The 23,412-nt window shown below is 65.6% G+C and overlaps 1 protein-coding gene across 2 annotated transcripts in view; it reads right to left on the bottom strand.

The window, feature by feature from the left end:
• The window catches only part of PRR5 (proline rich 5), a 47,630-nt gene that overhangs the window by 8,792 nt on the left and 15,426 nt on the right, over nt 1–23,412 (bottom strand). Inside the window, exons 2-5 of one of the 2 annotated variants that reach the window (XM_054582583.1) lie at nt 15,504–15,623; nt 7,445–7,525; nt 2,827–2,875; nt 1,523–1,580 (exon numbers count right to left, since the gene is read on the bottom strand). In XM_054582583.1, the coding sequence (XP_054438558.1) occupies nt 1,523–1,580; nt 2,827–2,875; nt 7,445–7,525; nt 15,504–15,613 (298 nt within the window). In that variant the 5' untranslated portion in view covers nt 15,614–15,623. Of the gene's footprint in view, nt 1–1,522; nt 1,581–2,826; nt 2,876–7,444; nt 7,526–15,503; nt 15,654–23,412 lie in introns of those variants that run through there. The other variant, XM_054582582.1, reaches the window with a different exon arrangement.

Genomic DNA, 23,412 nt, shown 5'->3' with positions numbered 1-23,412 from the left:
GGGGGCGGGGCAGGTGGCGAGGGCCGGGCTGCCCTGGGTGGGGGGGGGGGGGTGCACCCTGTCCATCAGGAACACAGGCGAGGACAAGGGGGGACGCCGGCAGCGGTCTCAAGGGCGGGCTCTCCCGGGGGCTCAGACCAAGCTGAGAGGTGGAAGGGGGCCAGACATGGCCTTGGACAGATTGCATTTTGAGCTCTTACTTGAGGCCTACTGCCTCCATGCAGTCCTCCCTGACTGCCCGTGTGGCATCAGTCCATTCTCCCCAGGGCTTCCCTGACATTCACCACACGGGGCTTTCACCATCTGGTCCTCATCTGTGCCCCCAAACGGCTGTCAGGCCCTGCTGGGCGGGGCCTGGGTCTCCTCCATTTCCAGTCCCCGGAGTCCACCTGGGGCCCAACAGGCACTGGCCACGCACGTGGAGCCCGACCAACCCTGTGGTGCTGAGACGGGGACCCTGAGGCCAGAGGGCAATGCCGTGTCCGCCCTGGGTGAGAGCGGGACCCCAGGCCGTCTGGCCTCCAGCCTGGGGCTCCGGGCCTGTCCCCGAGGCCTGGGGAGTCTGAACGGGGCTGGCACTCCCTGCTGGGTGGCCTGGCGGCCACGGCCACTGTGGGCAGGACTCTGCCAAGCTGCACAAAGCTCCCCTTCTCCGCCGATCCCAGCTCCCCTGGGCTGGGGTTGGTGGGAGGCACAGGCACCGCCGGAATGCGCCGAGTCAGGAGAGGGGCGTGGGAGGGTGTCTCCACCAGGTGCCAAGTCCTCGTCGCCTTGTCCTGCCGGCTTAGGTGCCGCCTCCTCCAGGAAGCTGGCCCAGGACCCCTGGTGGCTGTGCCTCCAGCCTGAGGCTCTCAGGCTCCTGCCTCAGGGGCTTCCACCCGACACGCACAGAGCAGGTGCAGAGGGCCCCACGGCTCCAAGTTTCCCCACAGCGCGCCAGGCCGGTGGGCCTCGGTCTCCTCCTCTCTGAACCAGGCGAACACCCTTCTGTCCTGGGCCAGAGCACAGACGCAGGGAGGCGTCCGGAGCCACAGAGAGAGGAGTGTGGGCGCACGAGCCAGGCTGTCATGTAGCAGCCACATGGCCTGGGCATCGCTGAACCCCTCCGTGACTCGGTTTCCCCAATGTTGGGTGGCTACAGCAATGGTGTCTCCTTCACAGGTTGATCCAGCAAGTTAGCAGGGTCGGGACAGAATCCAGCAGCATAGGCATGAGCCCCTTGCATAGCAGGTGCTCAGCAGACATTCACGGATCCTGAACCCAGCACGGGCCTGGCACACAGCAGGCCCTCAGCAAAGGCGCATTGGTTGGAGTGGGGTCCTCCCGTAATCTGGTGTCTTCCTAAGGAGGCACACACTGCCCGCCCAGAGCCCTGCAGGCCCAGGCGGGGCGGGCAGCGCCACGGTTCCCACGGCCACGCCTGCCACGCCGCCGTCCCTGGTACGAGCCAGGACGCCGGCAGCCACGCCAGCAGGCAGTGTGGCCCAGTGCACGGTCCCCACCACAGGGCTGCCCAACTCACCCTCATAGAAGCGGATCTTGTCCCTCAGGATCACCATGCCTTTCGTCAGCAGCTGGTTCTGGAAGACACGCACAGGGACGCTGTCACAGCCCCGAGGGAGCCCTGGGGGCTCCTGGAGGGCCACCCTGCAGCCAAGGCCCGGCTGGGCAGGGCCTCACCGACGTCCCACCTCCCGCCTGCCAGTGCCTCAGCCTCAGCTCCCCCGGGGAGGACACTGACAACTGACGCCACCAGGGGTTGTCATGAGACAGGAAGTGGCCACAGGGACAATCCCAAGAGACAGGCGGCACCTGGAGCCTCAGTGAGCGGGGCAGGCAGGCTGCCTTCACATCCCACGACAGATGAAGGACGCGGAGCCTGTGGGGCCTGTGACGAGGGCCCAGGTGGGGAACTCATCCGTCACATGAGGCTCACACCACGGGTCCCGTGCACGCTGCCCTGAACACCGGCTGAGGGGCACCGTGTGGTCTTGGCACCATTCACGGCAGCCAGGGGTGGATGCGCCCCAGGGTCCACCCACAGACAAACAAAACGGGGTGCGTGTAGATGAGGGGACAGTATATTTGGCTGCGGGAGGGACGAAGCAGGGACACCTGCCACAGCGCGGATGAGCCTCGAGAACACTGTTGGACACAAAAGGCCACACAAGGCGTGACTTCATCCCCGTGAGGTGTCCCGAACAGGAAAGACAGGACACAGGCTGGGAGTTGCCGGGGGGTCTGGGGGGAGGGGACGGGGACTGATTATAAAAGGCAGGGTTTCTGTGGGGGCGGCAATGACAATGCTGTGGAATTAGACGGCGGTGAAGGTGACGCGGCTTTGTGGGTGCATTAGAAACCACTGAACCTCACACTTTAAACAGGTGCACCGTGCGGCAGGGGGTTCACGTGTGCTCAGCGACCCTGCAGGCCTGCGGCCCCGGAAGGGGGGCTGGGAATTACGAGAGCCGCAGCGCCCAGGACAGAGGGGTCTCGGTGACGCCGACAGCCCTGGCTCAGGGCACTGGGGCTGTGGGATGGCCCAGACTGGACATTGGGGGCGTCCCTGCCATTTGAGGAGGAGGCGAGCCATCAATAACAAAGCCACCCCGAGCCCTGCCGTGTGCCAGGCACGGCGCTAAGACTTCACCTGCGTCGTATCATTAATTTCTCAACTGGCTGTGGGGCTTTGATGGGGAAACTGAGTCACGCCGAGGTGGAGTCCTTGGACCCTAGTGCTCCCCATGCCCACGGAGAACCGGGGACCCCGGTCCTTCTGGCCAGCCCGGGAAGCCGCCGGCCCAGCTGGAGCGCAGGACCACCCACCTGCAGGCACTCCGTGAAGAAGGGTCCCAGCTCTGTCTTCAGCAGCTGCCTGTGGGTGGGAGGGAGACGAGAGTGAGGGAGGGTGGGAGTCAAGGGGCAGCGGGGGTCCCAGGCGCTGGACTGGGGGCCGGGGGTTCCAGCGGCTCAGCCCGCCGTGATCGCTGGGCATGTCCGCCGGCCCCCGCACTGCAGGGGGCTGGGTGGGCGACGCATTTTCATCACCCACAGCTGCAGCTCCTCAGCCCCACCCCCACATTTCACGCAAGAGGAAGCTGAAGGGTCTCCAGGGAACGAGCGCAGGCGGGGGCCACAAGCGGCTCACACGGTCTCGGGGGGACACCTGGCAGGGCCAGGCCTCTGACACCCAGCCCCGCCCCTCCCACCTCCCCCGGCTCAGAGCCCCAGAGAGGCCTGAGCCCTGGCACCTCCCTCCCTGTGGCCTGAGAAGGTGCAGCAGGTTCGGGGGTCGGCTGGGGTCATGGCCGGGCCTCAGAGCACACGGCAGGTGCTCAGTGGGGTCCTCATGCCTCGCCCCTGCCCACCGTGTGTGAGTGCAAGTGTGAGCACGAATGAACGAGGCGGTGGGGGAGGGGGACCGAGGGGCAGGAGGGGGAAAGGGAGGGAAGGAGGGAGGCTCCCTGCAGGACCCAGCAGCCTGCAGCTCACCAGGTCCGGCAGGCAGAGCGGGCTCTGACGGAGCCTGCCCGGGGCGGCTGCGCCCCCGGCCGCTCCCTGCGCCTCCTCTGCCGTCTCCTCTCAGCTCGGCCCTCGTGAACCTCTGGGCAGCGGCGAGCAGTGCAGCTGGCTGAGTGCTCCCCGGCGTGGCCGTGCCATGGGCCCTGCCAGCCGCTGAGCGGGGCGCGAAGGTGGACTCTGGAAGGGGCGGCCTCTGAGCCACACCGTGGGCCCTCAGGTCTGTGCTGTCCGCAGGGCGGACGGTGAAAGGCCAGTTTGGCTGGGAATACAGCCAACGGTCTTCCCACCGGCCTCCGGCGCCGACACACAGTAGGTGCTCACGAACGGAAGCTAATCAATGCGGCTTCCAGGACCCCTCAGAGCTCCCCTGCCGATTCTCCAGGATCCATCGGCAGGGCCCTGTGCCGTGGGATCCCCTCCTCCCTGGCCCATGCGCACGGGTGTCCCTGCAGCCAGGAGGAGGTCACAGGCTGACTCCTGCCCCCAGCCCTGCGTGGCGGGACCCACGTTCCTGCTGCAGGTGCGGAAGCTGAGGCTCTGGGGCCTGCTCGCAGGCGGCTGAGAGGCTGCCCAGCCTGCGCGGGCAGGTTGCTCACTCCCTCAGGGCAGGAAGGGGGCCCCACGCCGTGCATACTGGGAATAAAGAGACACCACCTGGGGGCAGGGCTGCGGGGGTGACAACCTGGGTGTCACCAAGCAGAGAGAGCCACAGGCAGGCGCTGAAGGGTCGGAAGGCAGAGGCCCCAAGTCCCCGTCTATGGGCCCAGAGGGTCTACTGGTTCCTGGGAGCGGCCGGGCTGGCGGGACCCCGCGCGGGAGCTGGGGCGGGACGGACCACCCGCATCTCAGCCAGGAGGCGCCTCTCAGGACCACAGCCGGTGGCAGTGCTCCTGCCTGGCCTGGCCTGCAGGACACACGAGAGTCTCACGGTCCAAGGAGACCAGTAACTGTTACACCAAATGCTGGGGCAGAGCCTGCCCTAGACAGACGTCCAGGCTGCAGCTGCGGGGACAGGTCATGCAGAAGAATCCAGAATGCAGAGCAGTGAAGGCCACTGAGCCCGGAGCAAGTGGCCTCAGAATCTGTTTAAGAAGATGAGCCACGTGAAGGGCCCTTCGATGGCAGTGCCACCGAAACCATCGAGTAAAAGGAAGGCTGGGTCCTTGAGCAGGCGCCCCGTGCGACCCAGAGCACCTTATTCTCCCAGGTTTTCCTCTACCTGGAAAAACCATTACGGAACTACATCCAGGCTCGCCCCTCAGAAGAAAGGTGGTCAAGGGAAGGGGTCCAGGAGGGGGAAGAGCTCTCACACACTCGACGAAAAGAAGACAGAGGACCCAGTGAAAGGATGGGCAAAGGGTGTGAACAGACATTCCTTGCAAGAGACGCAAATGGCCAACAAGCACCTGAAAGATGCCCAGCGTCAAGTCATCAGGGGACAGCCAATCCAAACCACGAGGTGGCATTTCACCCTGTCTCCCAGCACCATTAGAATCACAGAGCGAAGAGTAACAGGCACTGGCAGGAACGTGGAAAGACTGAGTCCTCACGCGGGCTGGCCGCTGCGGCGGGCAGGCGGGCACCTCCTCACCAAGCCAGCCACGGCGTCACGATGCGACCCAGCGGTGCCGCCCCAGGTAGAGACCCAGAGACAGGGTTATGTGTGTGTGTACACAACACCCTGCCCACGACGTCACAGCCCCCGGGGGAAAACAGCCTGAACGTCCACCAGCAGATGAGTGGACAAGCAAAAGGGCGTGTTTTCCCCCCAATGGAGAATGACGTGGCCGTGGAAAGGAACCGAGTCCTGACACACGTCCCGACGGGGACGGGCCCTGAAGGCACTGAGCCCAGTGAAAGCAGCTGCGGAGGCCAGGTGCGGGCCGAGTGATCCCGTTCCCACCGAGTGTCTGGGACCGGCAGGTCCCTCCAGACGGACGGCTGCCTGGCACTTGCGGGGGCCGGGGCAGGGGGTCCCGGGGAGGGATTGCTAATGGAGACAGGGTTTTTTGTGAGGGGAGTAGGTGATGAAAACGTTCAGGATAAATAGGGTGGCGGTTGTCCAAACTTGTGAGTAAACTAAAACACTGAACTGTACATTTTAAAAGAGTGAATTACATCTTAAAAAAATACATGGACAAAATGGGGGGGTGGGTGGGAGGAAGTGGTGGCGAGATGTCAGCGTCCCATTACCAGTCACCACCTCGGCTGTCCCTGCGCCCGGGCACGGCCTTGTCCCACAGGCGAGCTGCGGGAACAGAGGGCAGTGTCGGGCAAGGGTGCAGTCCACGGCCCCAGGCCCAGGGCTCTGGTGGGATCGAAGCTCATGACCAATGATGGATTTAATGCGCAATTAAATTCACGTAACGTAGCGTGGCCATGGGACGGCGGAGAGCCGGCGCGGGGGCTGCCCTGAAGGACCCGGGGGCCCTGAGCCAGGGGCCTCAGTCCCGGCTTCACGAGCTGCCCATGACCTCCCTGTGCCTCAGTTTCCTCATCTGTAAAGCGAGATAATGGGGTGCCCGCTCCTCAGAGGTGCCGGGGAGAGTTTAAGGCGTGTGCGCTCAGGGCACGAGGCCGGCAGAGCAAACTCTCAAAAGACAGGCCCTGCTGTCGATACTCAACGAAGCCCAGCATTTCATTGTGAATCAGCTAAAAAGTTGCTTCCCCAAGTGACCTATCCGGCCAGGAGTGCCACGTCGCACGTCGCCTGAGCTCTGCCTCTTCCTGGGTAAAAGGTGCCGGGGCCGAGGCCCAGGGCTCCATTTCTGCCCCTTCCCACTGCCCGCGCCCGCGCCTGAGGGAGGCCGCCTGCTCTGCGCCGTCCCTGAGGGCCACTGCCGGCCCGTGGCCTGGGGTTACCGTTCCCTCCCCTGAGCTGTGTGCGGCCAGCGGGGAAGGGTGTCGACATGGCTGGAGGGCTGTCCCTGGCGCTTTGCTCAGGAATTCAGAAATACTTCCTTATGTTCTGTTGTTTAAACATCTAGCACATTCCTTAGACTTGCAACAAACTCCCTTTTCTGTCAGCAGACCAGACAACGGGGACGCTGCGGGCCCCACAGAGGCTTTCGGCGGCTCCTGGGGCCGCACCCCGGGGTGGCCGGACGAGCCCAGGGAGAGCCGGGCAGACCACACGTCAGGCCTGGCAGGCGCCCAGCTCCCGCTCTCGCGGCGCCACCAGCCCCTCTCCCTCTCCAGGCCTCAGCTGTCAGCGGGGACCCTTTCAGCTCTGCCGCTCCGGCGTGGGGAGGGCTTGCCCTGCCCCAAGTAACCTTTTATTCCTGCCTGGCGCTGATGAGAAGGTTTGCTGCCTATTTCTCCCGGGGCGGAAGGGGAACAGCTCAGAGGCGACACACGCCTCGTGTGGCAGCTGTGTGACCCTGGGCAAGTCTCTTGACCTCTCTGAGCCTTGGCCGCCTCCCACTGCACAGCAGGACCGCGGCAGGCCTCGCAGGTTCCCTCGAAGCCGAAGCCGGTCCGCCAGGGGCTCCTTCCCCCTGCTCATTCCGCAGCCGCTCACAGGAAATGAGGGGCATGCGCTGGCTGTAATGGCTTTTCCGGAATGACACTCCCGTCATTAGGCAGGTGGGTCCTTCCTCTCTAACAGAATGATTATCTTTCCTGATGCTTGACACCACCAGCCGGGAATGTGGGCGTTTTCTTGAGGCACCATCCAAGTCTCCCCTTGTTTCCCTGCCCTCAGGCAGGGAATGATGTCCTCAGGGGGGCTGGTGGCGAAGGCCCACCAGGCCCGAAAGCCACGTAACGGGTCCACGTGGCGGTCGCCGCAGGCTGCGGCTCTCAGGGCACAGCCCCCCGGTGGGGCTGGTGGACAGGGGGCCCGGCCTGGGCCTCCCGCTGTGGCACATCCCTCCCTCCCTCTCACAGACCTGGGCAGGGACGGGACGGGGCGGCCACTCACCGGACTCCTTCGTTGAGGCTGAAAAGCTCCTGATCGGGCAGGCCCTTGCGCTGGAAGACGGCGATCACCCCGTTGTGGATGCTGCGGGTGCGGAGAGAGGAGCGCTGTGTCCAGTCGCCCCGGGACCCCTCCCGCCTGCCCCAGACCCCCCTTCGGCCCGCTCTCCGCTGCAGCCTTCCCGCTCAGCCCAGGGGATGGAAGGGCGCGGTCAGAGGCAGGGCGCCTGGAGACCAGGGATCGATCGTCCCTGTGGGACCCTCGGTTCCCACCTCAACTCCAAGGTCCTGTATCCCCATCTCCGTGTCCCAGGCACTTCCCAGTCACCTCTCCAGGATGTCCTGTGTCCCCCCCCACACACCCTGCTCCCCTTCCCCTGCTCTTGAACCCGTCAAGCCCAGGCCGGGGGCTGGGGCCACCCTCTGATGGCCCCAACGTATCCAAGCCCACTGATGTTGTCACCGGGCTTCTAGGTGGCCCTGCTAACCCCTGCTGCCCCGCTCTGAGCACCAGGGCCCTGTGGTCCGCGCCGACCCTGCTGGGGAAGCTGCCCGCAGCCACGGGGCTCCCGCAGGCCCCCACCCTCTTCCACCCATCCGCTGCTCCCTTCAGATCACAGGTGGCCACCCGCTTCTGTCAGTGTGGGTGTGCGTGTCTACGTGCGATTTGTTATAGCGGTTTGCTCGTCTCCGCCATCGTTACGAAGCGCGAGAGCGGGGCTCCAAGCTGCTCAGGGCAGCACGGCAGCACCCGGCTCACAGGGGCAGCGAGGGGACTGCCTGGTGGACGTCATCCTGACCCCTCGCCCTCCCAACCCGGTCAGCCCTGCCTCCTGGGTCTCCGCGGCGCCCCTCCCCTGCCCTCCGGCCCAGGGCCCCTCCGATGACACCTGCCTGCCGGCTGCCCCGCTGCACCTGCTGCCCAGCACAGAGCAAGGCCTGGGCGTGGCATCCAGGGCTCCTCGGGAGCAGCCCTTCCCTGCCCTCCTGGGCACCCTGCACTCCAGTCCCCCGGAGTGCAGGGCCTGTCGGGGTGCCACACCTCTGGGCCTTCGTACCCACCGCCCCTTCTGCCTGGAGGACCCCTCTCCTCCCTGTCTCCAAGGCAAGCAGCTAGTCCTACCAGAGCCTCCACTCAGAGGCCACTGCCTCCAGGAAGCCCTCCTAACGCCCTCCCCATTCTGCGTAGATTTGTGTTCCAGCACTTTACTGATTCCCCTTCCTCACAGTCCCTCCCACTGGCCACCGGCTCCCAAGGGTGACAACCAGGTCCCACTGCCCTCCACCCAGCACCTGGCTGCTGCTCGCATGGCCTCACGCTGGCTGTGTGACTCTTGGTGCACAGGGGACAGCTGGACACGTGCCGCCGGTCACACCCCAGGGCAGGCAGTGGCCAGCGAGCTCCCAGGGCCCCTGCCTGCCTCCAACAGCTCCGCCCTCCCGGCCACGGGGACTGGCCGCCCGCTTCTCGGATGAGGAGGCCGAGGCTGGGAGAGGCCAAGAGCCCTAAGGGGGCCGCAGGTCCGGGCAGCGTGGGCACGCGCCCAGGCCCCATGGCGGGCCCGAGCTGAGCCACACGCTGTGGCCCCACTGGACACCTGTCCCCGGCCCAGGGAGCCCGGCTCTTCTGGGGCCTGGCATTGGCACGGACACGCACCCTCTAACCTGGTTCCTGTCTGTGGAACAGGGGCCACGGGCCGCCTGCCCCGGCCTCAGCGCTCGGTCACGGCTGGGGTCATGCTCGCCCGTTACAAGCCCCGGGTGGACACAGCTCCCCGTCTGCGCGCTGAAGAAAGGTGAGAATCTGACGGGAAACCTGTGGCCGCCAGGAAGCCAGCGGTCCACGAGCAGCCGCCCCCTGGAATCCTGACAGCTGGGAACTCTCTCAGCCTCGCGGGGGCTGCCCCCCAGCCCTGTCGGCCTGGGGGCGGGGTGGGACCGGGAAGCCTCAGTGACCGCCCAGGCCTGGCGCTGCTGTTCTCAGGGACCTGCTCCTGGCCGTCTCTGTGCCCTTCCTCTCCTTCCCTGAAACCTCTCGGAGGGACCCCAGCACCCCCTGGCTCTCCCCCGCACCCCCGCCAGGAGCTGACCTGACACCAGGTGGCTTTGAGTGACGAGGCCGGCAGCCTGGACCCTTCTGTGATTCTTGCCCCACCTCCCCCCGACCGACCCCCTGACACCCACGTCCCTCCTCCCGCACACCTGCGCGGGGCAGGCATGCAACTCCATCTCCTTTTTGGTGAGGGGAGGTCTATTTGGTTTATGCTTTAGCCTCGACCTGCACCCCAGCCCCGCGCCGCTGGGGCAGTCGCGGTCACTCACGGAGGACCTATCTGTGGGTGAGCGAGGGAACACCTCGCGTGGCTGCCCCGCCCACACGGCCGCCTCCAGCCTCCGCCCAGGCTGGCCGGGGGTGGGGGTGGGCTTGGACCCCAGCTGCGGGCCTCCTGGCGCTCAGCCTCCCCGTCCACACAGTGGGCTCATCATCGCCGCCCCTAGAGGGGTCCATGCGGGGAGGACGCAGCGCCGGGCGGGCTGTTTGTCACGGAGCGGGTCAGCAGGGACTCTCGGGAGGGGCGTGGCCCCAGAGGCACCCGCCACAGCGCAGCCATCCGCTCTGCGGTTTTCTCCATGTCTTCCTTCTAACCGCCACACGCGTCGGGGGCTGTCGTGCCCAGGCCACGAGCCCTGAGGCTCCGCGAGGCCCAGGGGCCGCCCCGAGGCGCGCAGTCTTATCCTCAGCCCGGGGCCCCTGGCCCCCGGCCCGCAGCCCCTGCACCCCACCCTGCCCTGCCCAAACGCGGGGTCGGGGTTAGCGTGGCGCGGGGGCGGGATGGGCGGGCCCGGCTCCTTCCCGTTTCTCTCCAGCTGAGGTTCCACGTTCTTCCCGAAGTCCAAGTTGGGTAAACAAGAAAACCGAGCTGCCAGCCACGGGGGAGAGAGGAAGGGTGGGGAGGGTGCAAGGGCCGCACGTGACTTCTCATCCCCCCAGAATAGAAGTGAAACCCAGCTGTTCTGGCCGCGGCCTCCCAGCCAGAGGGGCAGGGCCGTGGTCCCCAGGACACAGCGGGCGGCCTCCGGGGAGCTTCCAGGAGAGAAACCCTGACCCATCACCCCCTCCTCCTGTTGGGCGGTCCCTCCCTTCGGACCCAGAGAGGAAGGGAGGCCGGGCCAAGTCCCAGCCTCTCTTGCCTGAGCACTGGGTGGGCGAGAGGGTGATGTGCAGGACCCTTGGGAGGCTCCAGGGCACCCAGGAGGGCCCCAGGCTCACGGCCTCCGCACGCCAGGCCTTGGAGATCTTCTCAAAGGCTCACCTGCCCAGGTAGGCAGGCACCTGCTTGGGCCTGACCCCGCTGCCGCCCCACCTTGACAGGCTGCAGAGGAGACTGTGGCATGGCCGTGTTTTCCCATGGCTTCCCGAGCCTTACATTCCCACCTTCCGAGCCATGTGGGTGCGGGCGGTGGGGGCCCAGGGCTCGTGGTGGGAGGGAAGCCCAGCGTGAGGCTGGCCTGTGGCTGCCGTATCAGAAGACCACAAGCCTGGTGGCTTAAAACAAGCTGAAGTTGTTCTCCTTGTTCTCCTACAGCTCTGAAGGCTGAAAAGTCTAAATCAGTGTCACGTGACTGAAATCGAGGTGTGGGCGGGCTGGCTCCTTCCGGCAACTCCAGGGCAGGACCTGTTTTTCTGGCCCCCCCAGCTTCGGGGGCGCCTGCACTCCTTGGCTTGCGGGCTCCTCCTCCGCCCCCAGCTTCTCTGCTTCCACCCTGTGTCCCGCTCTCACAGAGACCCTGTGATGACACCGGGCCCACTGGGTCACCTCCCCATCCAAAGACCCTTCACTTAATCACATCTGAGAGGCCCCCTTTGCCTTGCAATGAAACGTAGACACAGGTTCCAGGGAATCGGGGTGCGGGCGTGTTTGGGGGCTATCACTCTGCAGACCACGTGTAGACGGCCTCAGAGGGCAGGGGCTCCATGGCCCCCGACCCCACTCTCAACCAACCGGACACCTAGAGGCCTCAACCAACCTCCTCCGGCCCCTCAGAGACCCCCATGGCGGCGGAAGCACAGGCTTTGGAGTTAGACCCGGGCGATCCCTGTGACTCTCTGAGCCTCATCGGCAGGGTGGGGGTTGTGAGTCCCACTGGAGTTATTCCCAGGATGAAAGGAGCTCCTCCCACCTGAGTTTGGACGGAGCAGCTCCATCTGGGGGACAGGGTGTCATGGCTGCTCGGTATTGCTGAGATCGGGGTGGGGGACGCTCTGTGGGGGTGGGAATGGGGCGGGGCAGACCCCAGCTCACCCCAAAAACCCACTTCGCCTTGGAGTGCCTTCAAGTCGACCTGGGTTCAGACCCCAGAAATTATAAGCTAAAGATGGTCACCCAGCTTTGGAGGCAGTTTTGTGGGTAGGGTGACAAATGTCACTGGCCCCATGTGGGAGCACCCTCTACCCTGCTCCTGCCTGGCTGGGCACCCCCATTATAACGTCTAGGTGCGGTGGGCACTGGGCTCTTGAAACCTCAAGCGTTCGGGCAGATGCCGGCCCAGCGAGGAGTAGGGCTCCAGAATCGTCAGCACCCACTGACCCAAACGCAGGCGCAGGGGACCAGTGCTGGGGTCCGGGGAGCTCCCTCCACCCTCATCTCAGATCGTAACCTTCACGGAGCTGGAGGCCCCATGCACATGGGCCCAGGTCCTGAGGAGGGAGGCCATCGGGGACTCCAGGGGGGACTGGCAGGTGGGCCTTCTACCCTTGCCCCGCCCCCCAGCCTCTCTGCAGCCCCCGCACCGGCTCTGCAGGGGAGAAAGCTGTCTGACAAGCACCTCCTGACCGTCCTAGTCTAAGGCGTGCAAGGGCAGCCCCGGAGGCGGCCAGCCTGGCCCCCGCCGCTCGCTCAGACGTCTCCTGCACACCCACGGGATCCACGTTCCTGGGGCAAGAGCGGAACACGGGCTGCCAGCCGCGCGTGGCCGGCGCATGGGTGCCCGTGTTTCTCTCCTTCCCGGCACTGAAGCCGGCCTGCGGACACCGGACCGGTTTACTGTTCATTTCCTGACTCCCCAGTGGACTTGAGCTCCCGGAGGCTGTTGACTCTTCGCTGACTTTACGCCTCGGGCTCAGCCCAGTGCTGGTGAGTGAATGAGTGAATCAATGACTGGCTGGCTAAACGCGTGCATGAATTCCATCCTCGCAAGGACAAGCTATGTATTCTTTTGCCCAGGCCCCACATCCAGATGAGGAAACAGAGGCACAGGGAATTTAGCGGGTGCGCCCAGGGTCACTGTAGGGGGTTGAACAGTGTCCCCTAGAAGGCCAGGGCCACCTGAAATCTCAGATCTCACTTGGACACAGGGTCTTTGCGGATGTCATCAGCTAAGGATCCTGAGATGAAATCATCCTGGATCTAGAGTGGCCCTAAATCCAATGACTGGTGTCTTTATGAGAGAAAAGAGGGAGGTCTGGACACAGAGACATGGAGGAGAGGCCATGGAAAGATGGAGGCAGAGGCTGGAGTGGCTTGGTCACCAGTCAAGGGTTCCCCAGGAACTGGGAGAGGCAGGGGGACCCCCCCCGCCCGGCCACAGAGCCTCTGGAGGGAGCACGGTCCCGCCAACACCTTGAGTTTGGGCTTCTGGCCCCGGAACCAGGAGGGAATAAATTTTTGCTGTAAGTCACCCGGTTTGTGGTGCTGGGTCACAGTGGCCCCAGGACACTAGCGTGGTCACACAGATAAAAGGGAGTGCACCTGGGACTCAGCCCAGCAAGGCAGGACCCACCCCAGCCTGTCCTGGCGCAAACACGGCTGCTGCCCTTCGGGCCCGGCAGGGAGCACCGCGAGGACCCGAAGGGGCCCTGGCCCCCACCGTTGTCACTCAGGGCCCTGGCAGAAGGAGCTTTGCTCCCCTCTGGGCTCAGGGCCCCCTTGGCCGGGGAGGAGGGAGCAGGACGCTGGCTCTGCCATGTCCTACACGGACAGCTCTCCTGGGGCCGTGGGACCCCTCGCACCTCTCAACGGGGAGAGGGGGGTAGCGACAGTGCCCTCCCTGGGCTGTAACGGTGGCAAGTGGGCCAAGGAACAGGAAGGGGGCTGGCACATGGCTGGAGCGCAGGGCGGAGGGGGAGCGGACAGGGAGCCTGTGGGTGCGAGCAGGGGCGTGCTCCTCAGCGGCCTGCCGGGCCCAGGCACAGAACGGAAGGTCCAAAGCCCCCTTAAGTAAAAGACGGCTGGGGGACCCTGGGGGGCTCTCCTGGAAGACTCGGAGCTGGGCCTATGGTGCCCCCACCTCTGTTTGGGGGGCCCCAGCAGGTCTGACCACAAACGGTGCTGCTCGCGAAGATGTAGTGGATGAAAGCTCAGGAACCAGCCCCGGCTGGTGTGGCTCAGGGGACTGACCGCCGGCCTGCGAATCAAAGGGTCACCAGTTTGGTTCCCAGTCTGGGCACATGACTGGGTTGCAGGCAGGGTCCCCAGTAGGGGGCGCACGAGAGACAACCACACATGGATGTTTCTCTCCCTCTTTCTCCCTCCCTTCCCTTCTCCCTTTAATATAAACACATAACATCTTTTTCCTTTTTAAAGAAAGCTCAGGAACCAGCAGACTGCGAGGAGCCCCCCACCCCACCCCGACCCTGCCAGGCCCTCCCCGGCACGCATTCAGGCCTGAGTCGTGCGTTTCAGGGGACCCACTGCATGCTGGGCACTGTGCCAAGGGCTTCAACACCCGTCCTCACACTTAATCCCCGCAACATCCCTGGGAAGGGGGAGGTACGCTTGCCAGCCCATTTTATAGGTAAGGAAACTGAGAGCCAGGAAGGGCTCATGACCCAAGGCCCCACAGCAGGGACGAGGCAGAGCTGGGGCCTGAGCTGGGACGGCTCGGCGCCTTCCACTGCACCACAGCAGAGATGCAGGGAGGAGGAAGGCGGCTTCTCCCCCTCAGGCCTGCGAGAGGGGGCGCGGCTGTGAGACAGAGGGCAGGCCCTGGGTGGGCGAGAGGCCCCAGCGCCCTTCTCGCCCGGTCCCGCGCGGGTCCTGCAAGGAGGAATGTGCATGTGCCCGACAGACAAGGAAACCAAGGCAGAAACGTCCCAGCCCCTCAAGCATGCGCAGCTGGGTAGGGGCCAGAGACAGGCAGGCGGGCGCCAGTGCCTTGCCTGGTGCACGGACGAGGGTCCCGCGCTGGCAGCCCTGTGCCCACCATGCTGCTTGGGGAAGCCTGGCCAAGACCACAGCCCGAGGAGCACCTGGCAAGATTTCACTGCCAGGTGGGGGGGGGCAGCATCCACAGCACCCCCCCCCCCCCCCCCCAAACAGCCAGCCTCACTCTCTTCTCCTCCCTTCCCATTTTCCTTTGGGTGGAAATATCTATTTTTGAAAAGGGCCAATGAGCAGACACGCTGGGGAATCCCACTAAATAAACGGTCTCTTTTCCGGATCCCAGCCTTGCTCTTCAAACAAAGCTGGGTGGCGGGGGGACTTCCCACGCCCCTGCCTGTCTGGGAGCGGCCCCTGGCGGAGGGTCGTCTAAGGAATGCCGGGCAGCTGCTGCATCCCTGCGGACAGCTGGGAGGACAGGGGGCCGCTGGAGGGAAAGCCACCCGCCGCCCCCGACCTCAACGCAGAGGCAGGAAGCGCAGCAGCAACCTCCCGACTGCGCCCGCGAGGCTCATCGGCTCATCTGCGAAATGGGAAAAATACTTCCTGCTGTATTATCTCCCGGGTTGTCATGAGGACTGGATCGGAGACGTGGGAAGACCACGAGCGGGCGGCCGGCACGCGGGCCCCCGCCCACCCCGCCACCCACGAGCCAGGCGCTTCGGGACCAGCCCCGGGTCCTCGGACTCGTCCCTCCGTTCTAGTAACACGTTGCACTAAACTTCCCTCCCCGCCCGTACAAACTCCAGCGGAGCAAGTTCTTGCAAATAGTGAAGTGCCGCGGTGCCCCCGGCACTGTTCCTCGCAGGGGCCCGCCCTCTACCCCTGACCGGCTCGAGGGCTCCCCCTCCTCCGGCTCTGGGGCCCCGGGCCCACAGGCGGGCCGGGAGGGCGCGGCCTTACCTGTTCCAGGTGGCGTTGGCGCAGGCCCGGCGCTGCTGCGTGCCCCGCTCGTCCGCGGAGGCGGCGGCCGGCTCTCTCTTACCCAGGTCACTGAGGCTGGGCGAACTCATGAACTTCAACCTGCGGAGAGTCCTCATGGTGACCCCAGCGGCTCGTTCCGCGCCCACGCGCGATCGGCGCCGCGCCCTGCGCCACGCCGCGCCGCGGGCCCCGGCCGGCGCTGCGCTCTCTACGAGGAAACTTGGGAGAGAGCAGGAAGCCGAGCGGCCCTCTGGGGTCCCGCCCCGGCCCCAGGCCTCCGCCCCGGGCCCGGCGCCGGCCAGCCCTCCGGGTTAATCATTGCCCCGAGCGGCTGCAGCGTGGAGTGCCTGGAGCGCGGCGGGCAGCACGGACCCGGCGCAAACAGAGGCCGGGGGCGTGGTCAAGGGCGGGGCTTGGGGCCGGGGGCGGAGCAGGGGAGGCCCCGGGTGCAACTGGAAAGGGGGCGGGGCTGCGAGAAACCGAGGCGGAGCCTTGAGCTTGGGGCAAGGCCCGCTCCTCCGCCTCAAAACCCCCGGCGTCTGCCCCGCTTGGGTCCCACTAGACCCGCTGCGCTCTCGCAAAGGCCACACCTGCCCATCGGAAGCCAACACGCGCGGTAGGAACCACCACCCCAAGCGCCCGCCCCGCCCCACCACTGCGGGCACATCCACAGGATGCTGCTGCTTCGCCACTCCCGTCCTCCCATCCCCTAAATCCCCTCCTCTGCGATGCCTCGACCAAAATCACCCCTCCTCCCTGTCCCTCCCCACAAAGGCTGTGTCCACACAGATCCCTCCGCATCCGGCCACCTGGACACCTTTGTCCCCATGGTTCTCCTGAAGACCTAGGCAAAGCCTTCAGCCCCCTGGGGCGCCTCAGGCCAGGAGCCCGCCCACCCTGGCGACTCTGCACGGCCCCCTCCTGCCTGGTCCTGGAGGAGTCACCAGATTGGGGGTGTGGGGGAACCGGGAGTGGCCTCCGCAGCGCAGAGCCCTGCAAAGCTGTTGCTACCCCTCCCACCCCAGGTCTCTGGGAGGATAAAAGCAAGCGGCTCCCCGCAGACCCCGTGGCTGGTGGAGAGTGATTCCGAGCAAGGAGCCCGCGGCCGGAGGTGCGCACAGCCCTTACAGATGCTTGGCCTCAGGCCCCTCCAGCCCCCTACGGGGCAGGAATCTCCTACTTCCCGGCCGAGGAAACTGAGGCTCAGAGGGTGGGCTAACTTGCTCAGTGTCATACAGTCAACAAATGGCAAAGCTGGGCCTAACCACCCAGGCCGCAGGAGCACATGGCACAGACCCGCCCCCTTCCCCTCCCCACTTCTGAGATTCCCACCGCGTTCACCACCCCCTGCCCCTGCTCTGCCCCTGCCATCAGACGGCAAGACAATATCGTGGCCCTGGGCTCCCCTCCCAGGCCTCTCTGGAGGCTCTGCCTATGCCGAGCGGGTCCCAGTGCAGGCAGCGCCCCAGCCCTGTGACTTCCCATAGATGCTTCCCGTGTGGATCAGTGAGGGGGTGAGGGGGTGATGATTCCAAAAATCCCAGCCTGAGAAGGGTGCTCAGAGACGCCTGCTTCAGCGCTGTGCAGAGGAGGGAAGCTGAGGTCGCGGGCCCCCTGCCCCAGAGCATGTGCCTCCTGCATTCCGCCCGCAATGGTGGCACCAAAGCACCTGCTCCAGGGAAAGGGGTTCCCTGCCACGGGGCGGGGGTGGGACGCAGCTGCCCGCGAGCCAGCTGGGGGCGATGCAGTGCAGGGCACCTCCGTTCTGTTCAGAGACAGCCACCTGGGCAGGCCTCCGCGTGGGGGAGGCAGCAGCTGGGGCTCGCCGAGGCCCGGCCGCCGGGCAGCCCAGGAGCTTCTCTCGCGGCCCCAGGAGCCAGGCGAGGCCCGTCCAGGTGCACAAGGGCCTTGGGAGGGAGCATCGTCCAGTTCAAATCAACCGGCATTTCCTGAGCACCCACTACATGCCAGACATCACCCTCATCCTGAGGGGGCAGAGTCATGGCCGACAAACTCCGTGACCCTGCGCTCAAAACTGGTGGTGTGGACCCCCTCGCCTGCCAGAGCTGCCATCCCCAAGGCGGGGACCCGTGTGACCTGACGAGTCGCCCTGCCTCACCGTCGCCCGGTCAGGCCCCTGGTGGCTTCTCACCCCTTTAGAAACATCTATGGATTCTGCTTCCTCCACCTCCACTGTCACCTCTCCAGGCAGAATGGAGGGCGCCTGGCCAGGGTGACAGACACCTCCTGACTGCTCTCCTGAGGCCACACAGGACACACGACAAGCCTCTTCCTCACTGTGGGTGGAGAGATCCTTGCTGGGCACTGCCCGAGGATACACTCCGAAGCCTGGAATCCTTGAAGGGCCCCCCCGCCCTGTCCCCTCGCTTCCCCAGCCCCCAGAACGGCTTTCGCCAATGGTGCATCCCCTTCCCTGGTGGCCTTCACCCCGCATTGGGCTCAGAGGCTGCCCCCCGGTCACTTGGCGGCTTTTTCATCCTATGCCATAAGCCAAACTTCAGTGGCTTCTATGTTAGTGTGCCCGCACGCAGTAGGCACACAGTAGTGTGGCGGAATGGCTGGAGAAACACCTCTCCCAGGACAGCGGAATGAGACCGGATGGGCGCAAATGCTTAGAGAAAGGTGCTACCCTGGAGAGAGAGACAGAATGCGGTTAACAGCCCCCGGTGAGGTGAGGCGGAGCGTGCCGGGTGGGACGGGGTGGGAGCAGCTTTCCCACGCTGCAGGCGGCTCCGTGCCGAGGGCTGGCTTTGTTCCCGCAGCGCACTGGGGTGGGAGGGGCCGCCGGGTGGGGGGAGGCTGGACTGCTCAGATAAGAAACTCATGGAATCCGGGCGGGCTGGAGGAGGGGAGGAGACGCGTGGTCGGGAGGGCGTCTTGGTGGAAAGGGGGCTGAGGCTGCAGCAGGGATCTGTGAGAGGTGGCCCGCAAGAAGTCCCAGAGGCAGCCACGGCCCCGGGCTTCGAAAGCCAGCTACAGTCCATGGGAACGGAATTAGCTGTCACCGCCGGGCCCAGCAGCCTGCTCCCCACGGCCCAGGGCCTGGTGCAGCGGGGACTCAGGTGAAGGTGCTGCCGCAGAGTGTGGGCTGGTGACCGGGCGGAGAGGGACACGTAGGCGGAGGGGGTGGGCTGCCAGCCCCGGGGAGCAGCCAGCCCCTCTGGGCCATAGAATCTGAGGCAGAGGCCGGGAGGGGACAGAACCTTCCCAGCCCCGCAGGGCAGGGGCTGTTAGATGCCGACGTAGGAGGCGGCCACGTCCGCCCCTAAACGTGTTCTGCGCCGCCCGCCACGTGGTGAGAAACCCCAGCCCAGAACTGCGTGCAGCCGTTTCACAATGGAGAGAGACTGACAGAGAAACCCTGATTTCTGGCTTCCCAAGGAGCATCATATGACCAGGCCTCGGGCCTGAGGCCCCATGTGACGGCCCTCACAGAGCTGCTGCCCCTGCTGACAGGCAGGCACCGGGCTCCTGGGGCCCACGGGCCCACGCTCGGTCACGGGACCTCCCAGGCCTGATGCGGGGCGGGGGGTTGAACGCCTGTATTGCCGGGCGGCCCTGGGCGGGGCCTGTCTGTGCCTGGGACTCGGGGAAGGGAAATGCTCTCCTCCTAAGGGCACGGGAGACTAGGGGAACCTGTTCCTGGGCCCCAGAGCTGCCAGAGGGGAGTTTGAGAAATCAGAACCCAGGAGGCCCTTTGAAGGCCAGGCGCACCCTGTAGGCAGACATGGCTGGAGACGGCGACCCTGGCGCCCTGGCTTCCTGTGGCCGGCTCCTGGACACCATGCCCAGGGACTGGACACCACGTGCAGGGACTGGACAGCGGCAGGTGCAGCGCCGGGGCCCGCTGGGAACCCGGGGGTCGGGGCCCTTGGGGGCAGGGCCTGCGTGGGGACGGCTGCGGAGCGTCTCGGTCGGGGGCATCTGGTGCCCTGAGCCGGGCACAGCCGGAGTGCCTGGCTCCCAGGGGCGCGGGGCCGGCAGGGAGTCAGTGCAGCTCTGGAACCAGGACCAGGGACTCGGGTCCGCCTGGCCGAGTTCACAAGCTCCCTGCCTCCAACCTGTATGTGAAGGGGGGCGGGGGGTCTCGTCTGTCCCCAAAGAGTCTGGGCAAGAGGCAGGGCAGGGGGCGGCCCCTTGAGTCCTACTGCCTCCCCTAGTCCACGCAAGGCCGGCAGGCAAGGGCGGCAGACAGCGGGACTGAGGCTCGGGAGGCCAGCATCAGAGTCAGCATGGACGCTGGAGCCAGGCCAGCAGAGCGGGAGAGAGACTGTCCCCAGCTCTGTGGCTCCTGCTGTCTTCTGTGACTTCTGCCTGGCCCACCCCGGCACTGCCCACTCTGAGGGGCACTTCTGCCCCCTGGTGGTGAGGCCTGGCGTTGCCCCAGATGACTGGCTTCCCGCTGGCTGGGAACACCCAGGGCGGGGCTTGACAGTGTGCCAGGCACAGGGAGCCACCTCATCCCTATTCCGGGACAGACGGGGAAGACGACACACCTGTCCCAGGAGGCGGTGAGGTGGGACAAGACAATTCTTGTCGTCATGGGGTGCATGGCAGCTGCCACACTAATGAGGACAGCCCACAGCCGCTACATTTTATTTATTTTAATCAGCATCATGAGCAGAGGCCACGCTGGCACAGTGCGGGGGAGGGGCGGGGCCTGCTAGGCCACCACCACTCAGGTGACCATCCCTCGCGGCCTCCTGCCCAGAGAACGCCGCCCGCACACTTGAGTTGGATACAGAAAAGGCCATCTGCCTGTGGGGCTGAGTCCCGGGGCCTCCACGCTGCTCTCCTGTTGTGGGTCGAGCTGTGGCTCCCCGAACACATGCTGAAGCCCTAACCCGTGTGCCCGTGAACGCAACCGTATTTGGACACAGATGCGATCAAGTTGAGATGAGATCACACTGGGGAAGGGTGGGCCCTGCATCCAGCGCCCGGTGTCCTGATAGGAAGGCCAGAGGGACACAGAGCTACAGAGATGCACAGGGAAGCTGGCCGTGCGGGGAGGGAGGCAGGGGCTGGAGGGGCGCAGACAGGCAGCCACCAGAAGCTGGAGGAGACAAGGAAGTGTGGCTCCCTGCCTCCCCCCACAACGCCATGACCCCGGACTTCAGCCCCTCGGACCGGGAGAAACGCCCTTCTGTCCTAGGTCACCTGGTTCGCGCTGATCTGTAAGGCTGCCCTGCGGCCCTACCGTGGCACCTTTCCCCAGGCAGGGCCCGCTCGCCCCAGCCCCGCCCCAGCTCCGACCACGGTGTCCAGGAAACCCCGTCCGAGTGTGGAAAGGCCAGCCCCGGGGCTCCCAGACAGGAGACGCCCTCGTCCCGTAGTCCCGGTCTCTCCAGTAGGAACACGCAGCCCCTGGGAGTCATGCATGGGTGCCGGGGCTTCTGCCAGGGGGTGGGGATGGGGGTGGGCGCCACGTGCAGCCCTGGCCTCATGTGCCGACGGCTGCAGCCCTGGGCCTCGTGGTGCCCACGCAGCACCAGGGCTCGTGGGCGTGGCCCGACCCGAACACCTGCGGGCAGCCTTGCTGCGAGGCAGGCCCCGGATCGTCCCCAGCGGGTGCGGACACTCAGACGGAGGCCCCGCAGGGCCGAGATGGACGACCGGGGCCTGCCTGCCAGGCGTGGCCTCCCTGGGGCTCTTTCTTGGGCAGCAGCCTTTGCTGGGAAGGCTCCTTAGAAAGAGGGAACGCCGTTGTGGGCATCAGAGCTCACGCTGACATGGCTGAGCGCCCGGTAATGGGGTGGGTGGGGCTCGGTGGGGACGTGGGGCCTTAGGAAGGGCTTCCTCACCCCGCACTGCTTGCCCTGGCGGCCTGTGGAATCCCAGCCCCAGCCGGACTCAGGTCCAGCCCGGGAGGAAGGACACCCTGGTGTCCTCACAGCTTGCCCCGCGCTGTTGCCTTTGTGAATGAAGCCCAAACTGCCCCGTGAGGAGGGGGCATCAGGTCACCTGGCCTCTGCCAGGCCCGGGGCTTTACCCTGGGAGGGGGTCCAGCCGGGTGGGTGCTCCGCTCGCTGCCCCCGCTCCTGCAAGAACCCAGTTTAGTCCACGAACGGACAGACCGAATGAAGGAGGAACTGCTGCTGAGATTCTCCAGATGGGCGGGTGGGGGCCCTTCTCCCCTTGGGGGCAAGAGGTGCCTTTTACTGAGCACCTGCCCCAGCCGGCCTGGCCCACGTGTCCCTGTGGTAACCCTGCCAGCATGCGGAGGTCCCAGATCCTGAGGTCACCGGCAGGGTCACAGGCCGGCGGGGGCCGGGCCAGGCTGGGGGCTGGGGTCCCCGTTCCTGTCCCCGGCTTCCCCAGGGTGGACTGTGGCCTGAATTCAGGTGCCCGCCTGGAGGAGGCTGGGACCGTCCCCATCTCAAGCCTGGGCAGGTACCGTTCCCCTGCCGTCCTCTCTGCCCCTGCTGGGCCAGCAAGCACAGGCCCTGGCCCTGGCCCTGCATCTTCCTGGGTCCCTGCGCCCGGGAGGGCTCAGGGCCGTGCCCTCCCCACCCCCCGCAGACAGGCCTTCCGGCCTGAGCCTTGCAGCTGCCGAAGCGCACCTTGCTGCTAGCGGTCACTTGGTGTCCTGCACGTGACCTGCACCGCCTGCTTGGATGGGAGCTTCCGATGAGGCCTTCCGCCCGCAGCATGAACTCCAACTTTCCGAGCTGGGCGTCCAAGACCCTCCACAGTCTGGGCACAGCCTTCCATTCCTTCCGCTTCTGCTTCATCTCCCACTTGGCCCCTCCGGGCCCCTTTCTTTCCCCGCCCCGCCCCCAGCCAGGAGACAAAGCCGTGGCTTGTTCTCCAGACTCGCCGCCTGCTTCCCACTCGGGCCTTTGCCCAGGCTCTGCCCTGCCCGGCCGCCCTCCCCCGCCCCCCCGCTGGTCTCTGGTTCAGTGGTTCCAGTGACATCGGGCGGCAGGACAGCAGTGCATGGGGCGGGGCGAGGAGCAGGCGGCCTGAGGGCACTGCGGCTTCCGCTGGTCAGAGCCAACCGCTCGGCCTGTTTAACTAACTGCGCCTCAGTTTCCTCCTCTGTAAAATGCGAATGTGCAGAGGAAGAAAGTGTACCCTCCAGGTTCTTTCAGCCGGTCTAATCGTCACATAGACAAGACATGTTAGCAAGAGAAAATAACTGAATTTACTACGTATGTATGGGAGCCCTGTGTGTGTGACAGAGTCGGGACCCCACATGCACGAGCAGCTCTGAGGCAGAAGGGAACGGGCAGCATGCGGCGCCCTGAGCTTGGCGTGAGCCGAGGCTCCGTGGGGGTTTCCGGTCACTGCCGGACGGTGAGAAGCGCAGGCGTTTGGTAATTAGTGGTTTGCCTCTCCATGCGGGTGGGTCAGGAAAGGCACCCTCCAATAATCTCTGACTGTGAGCAAGGCCCCTACTTCAAGTTCTCCTTGGTAGTTAAGGGGAAGCACAGCTGTTTCCCTGGAACCTACAGCGCAAGTTGCCTTCGGCTCAAAACCACACATGCTCCACCGAGGCTTTTGGGGTGACTCGTCCTGAACCCCCACAGAATCATGACACCTTCCTCCCCAGGCGAGCCCAAGGCTGCAAATGTATTCACGGCTGTGAAGCGCTGAGCAGGGCCTGGCCCGAGCGCCGTGATCCCCACCTGGCCCTGCGCAGCCCCGCGCAGCCCCGCACTGCCTCCGGCCCCGCCCAGCCTGGCGGCAGCCCCTTCTCCTGATGCGACCCAGCAAACCGCCCCCCGCTGTCCCTCCTCTGCCTCCTGTTTGGTCTCAGGACCGGGCCTGCCCTTCCCTACTGGACGGGCTCTGCTGAAGCCAAGAGAAACCACTGTCATCTTGGGCTTCCCCCTCCCATTGTAGAATCCGGCTTGAGCAGGAACGC

The sequence above is a fragment of the Pteronotus mesoamericanus genome, unplaced genomic scaffold, assembly GCF_021234165.1.
Source record: "Pteronotus mesoamericanus isolate MK-2021 breed Mesoamerican mustached bat unplaced genomic scaffold, CSHL_Meso_final contig_702, whole genome shotgun sequence".
Lineage (NCBI taxonomy): Eukaryota > Metazoa > Chordata > Mammalia > Chiroptera > Mormoopidae > Pteronotus > Pteronotus mesoamericanus.
Note: the sequence above shows the minus strand (reverse complement) of the source record. Positions and strands in the feature narration are given on the sequence as shown.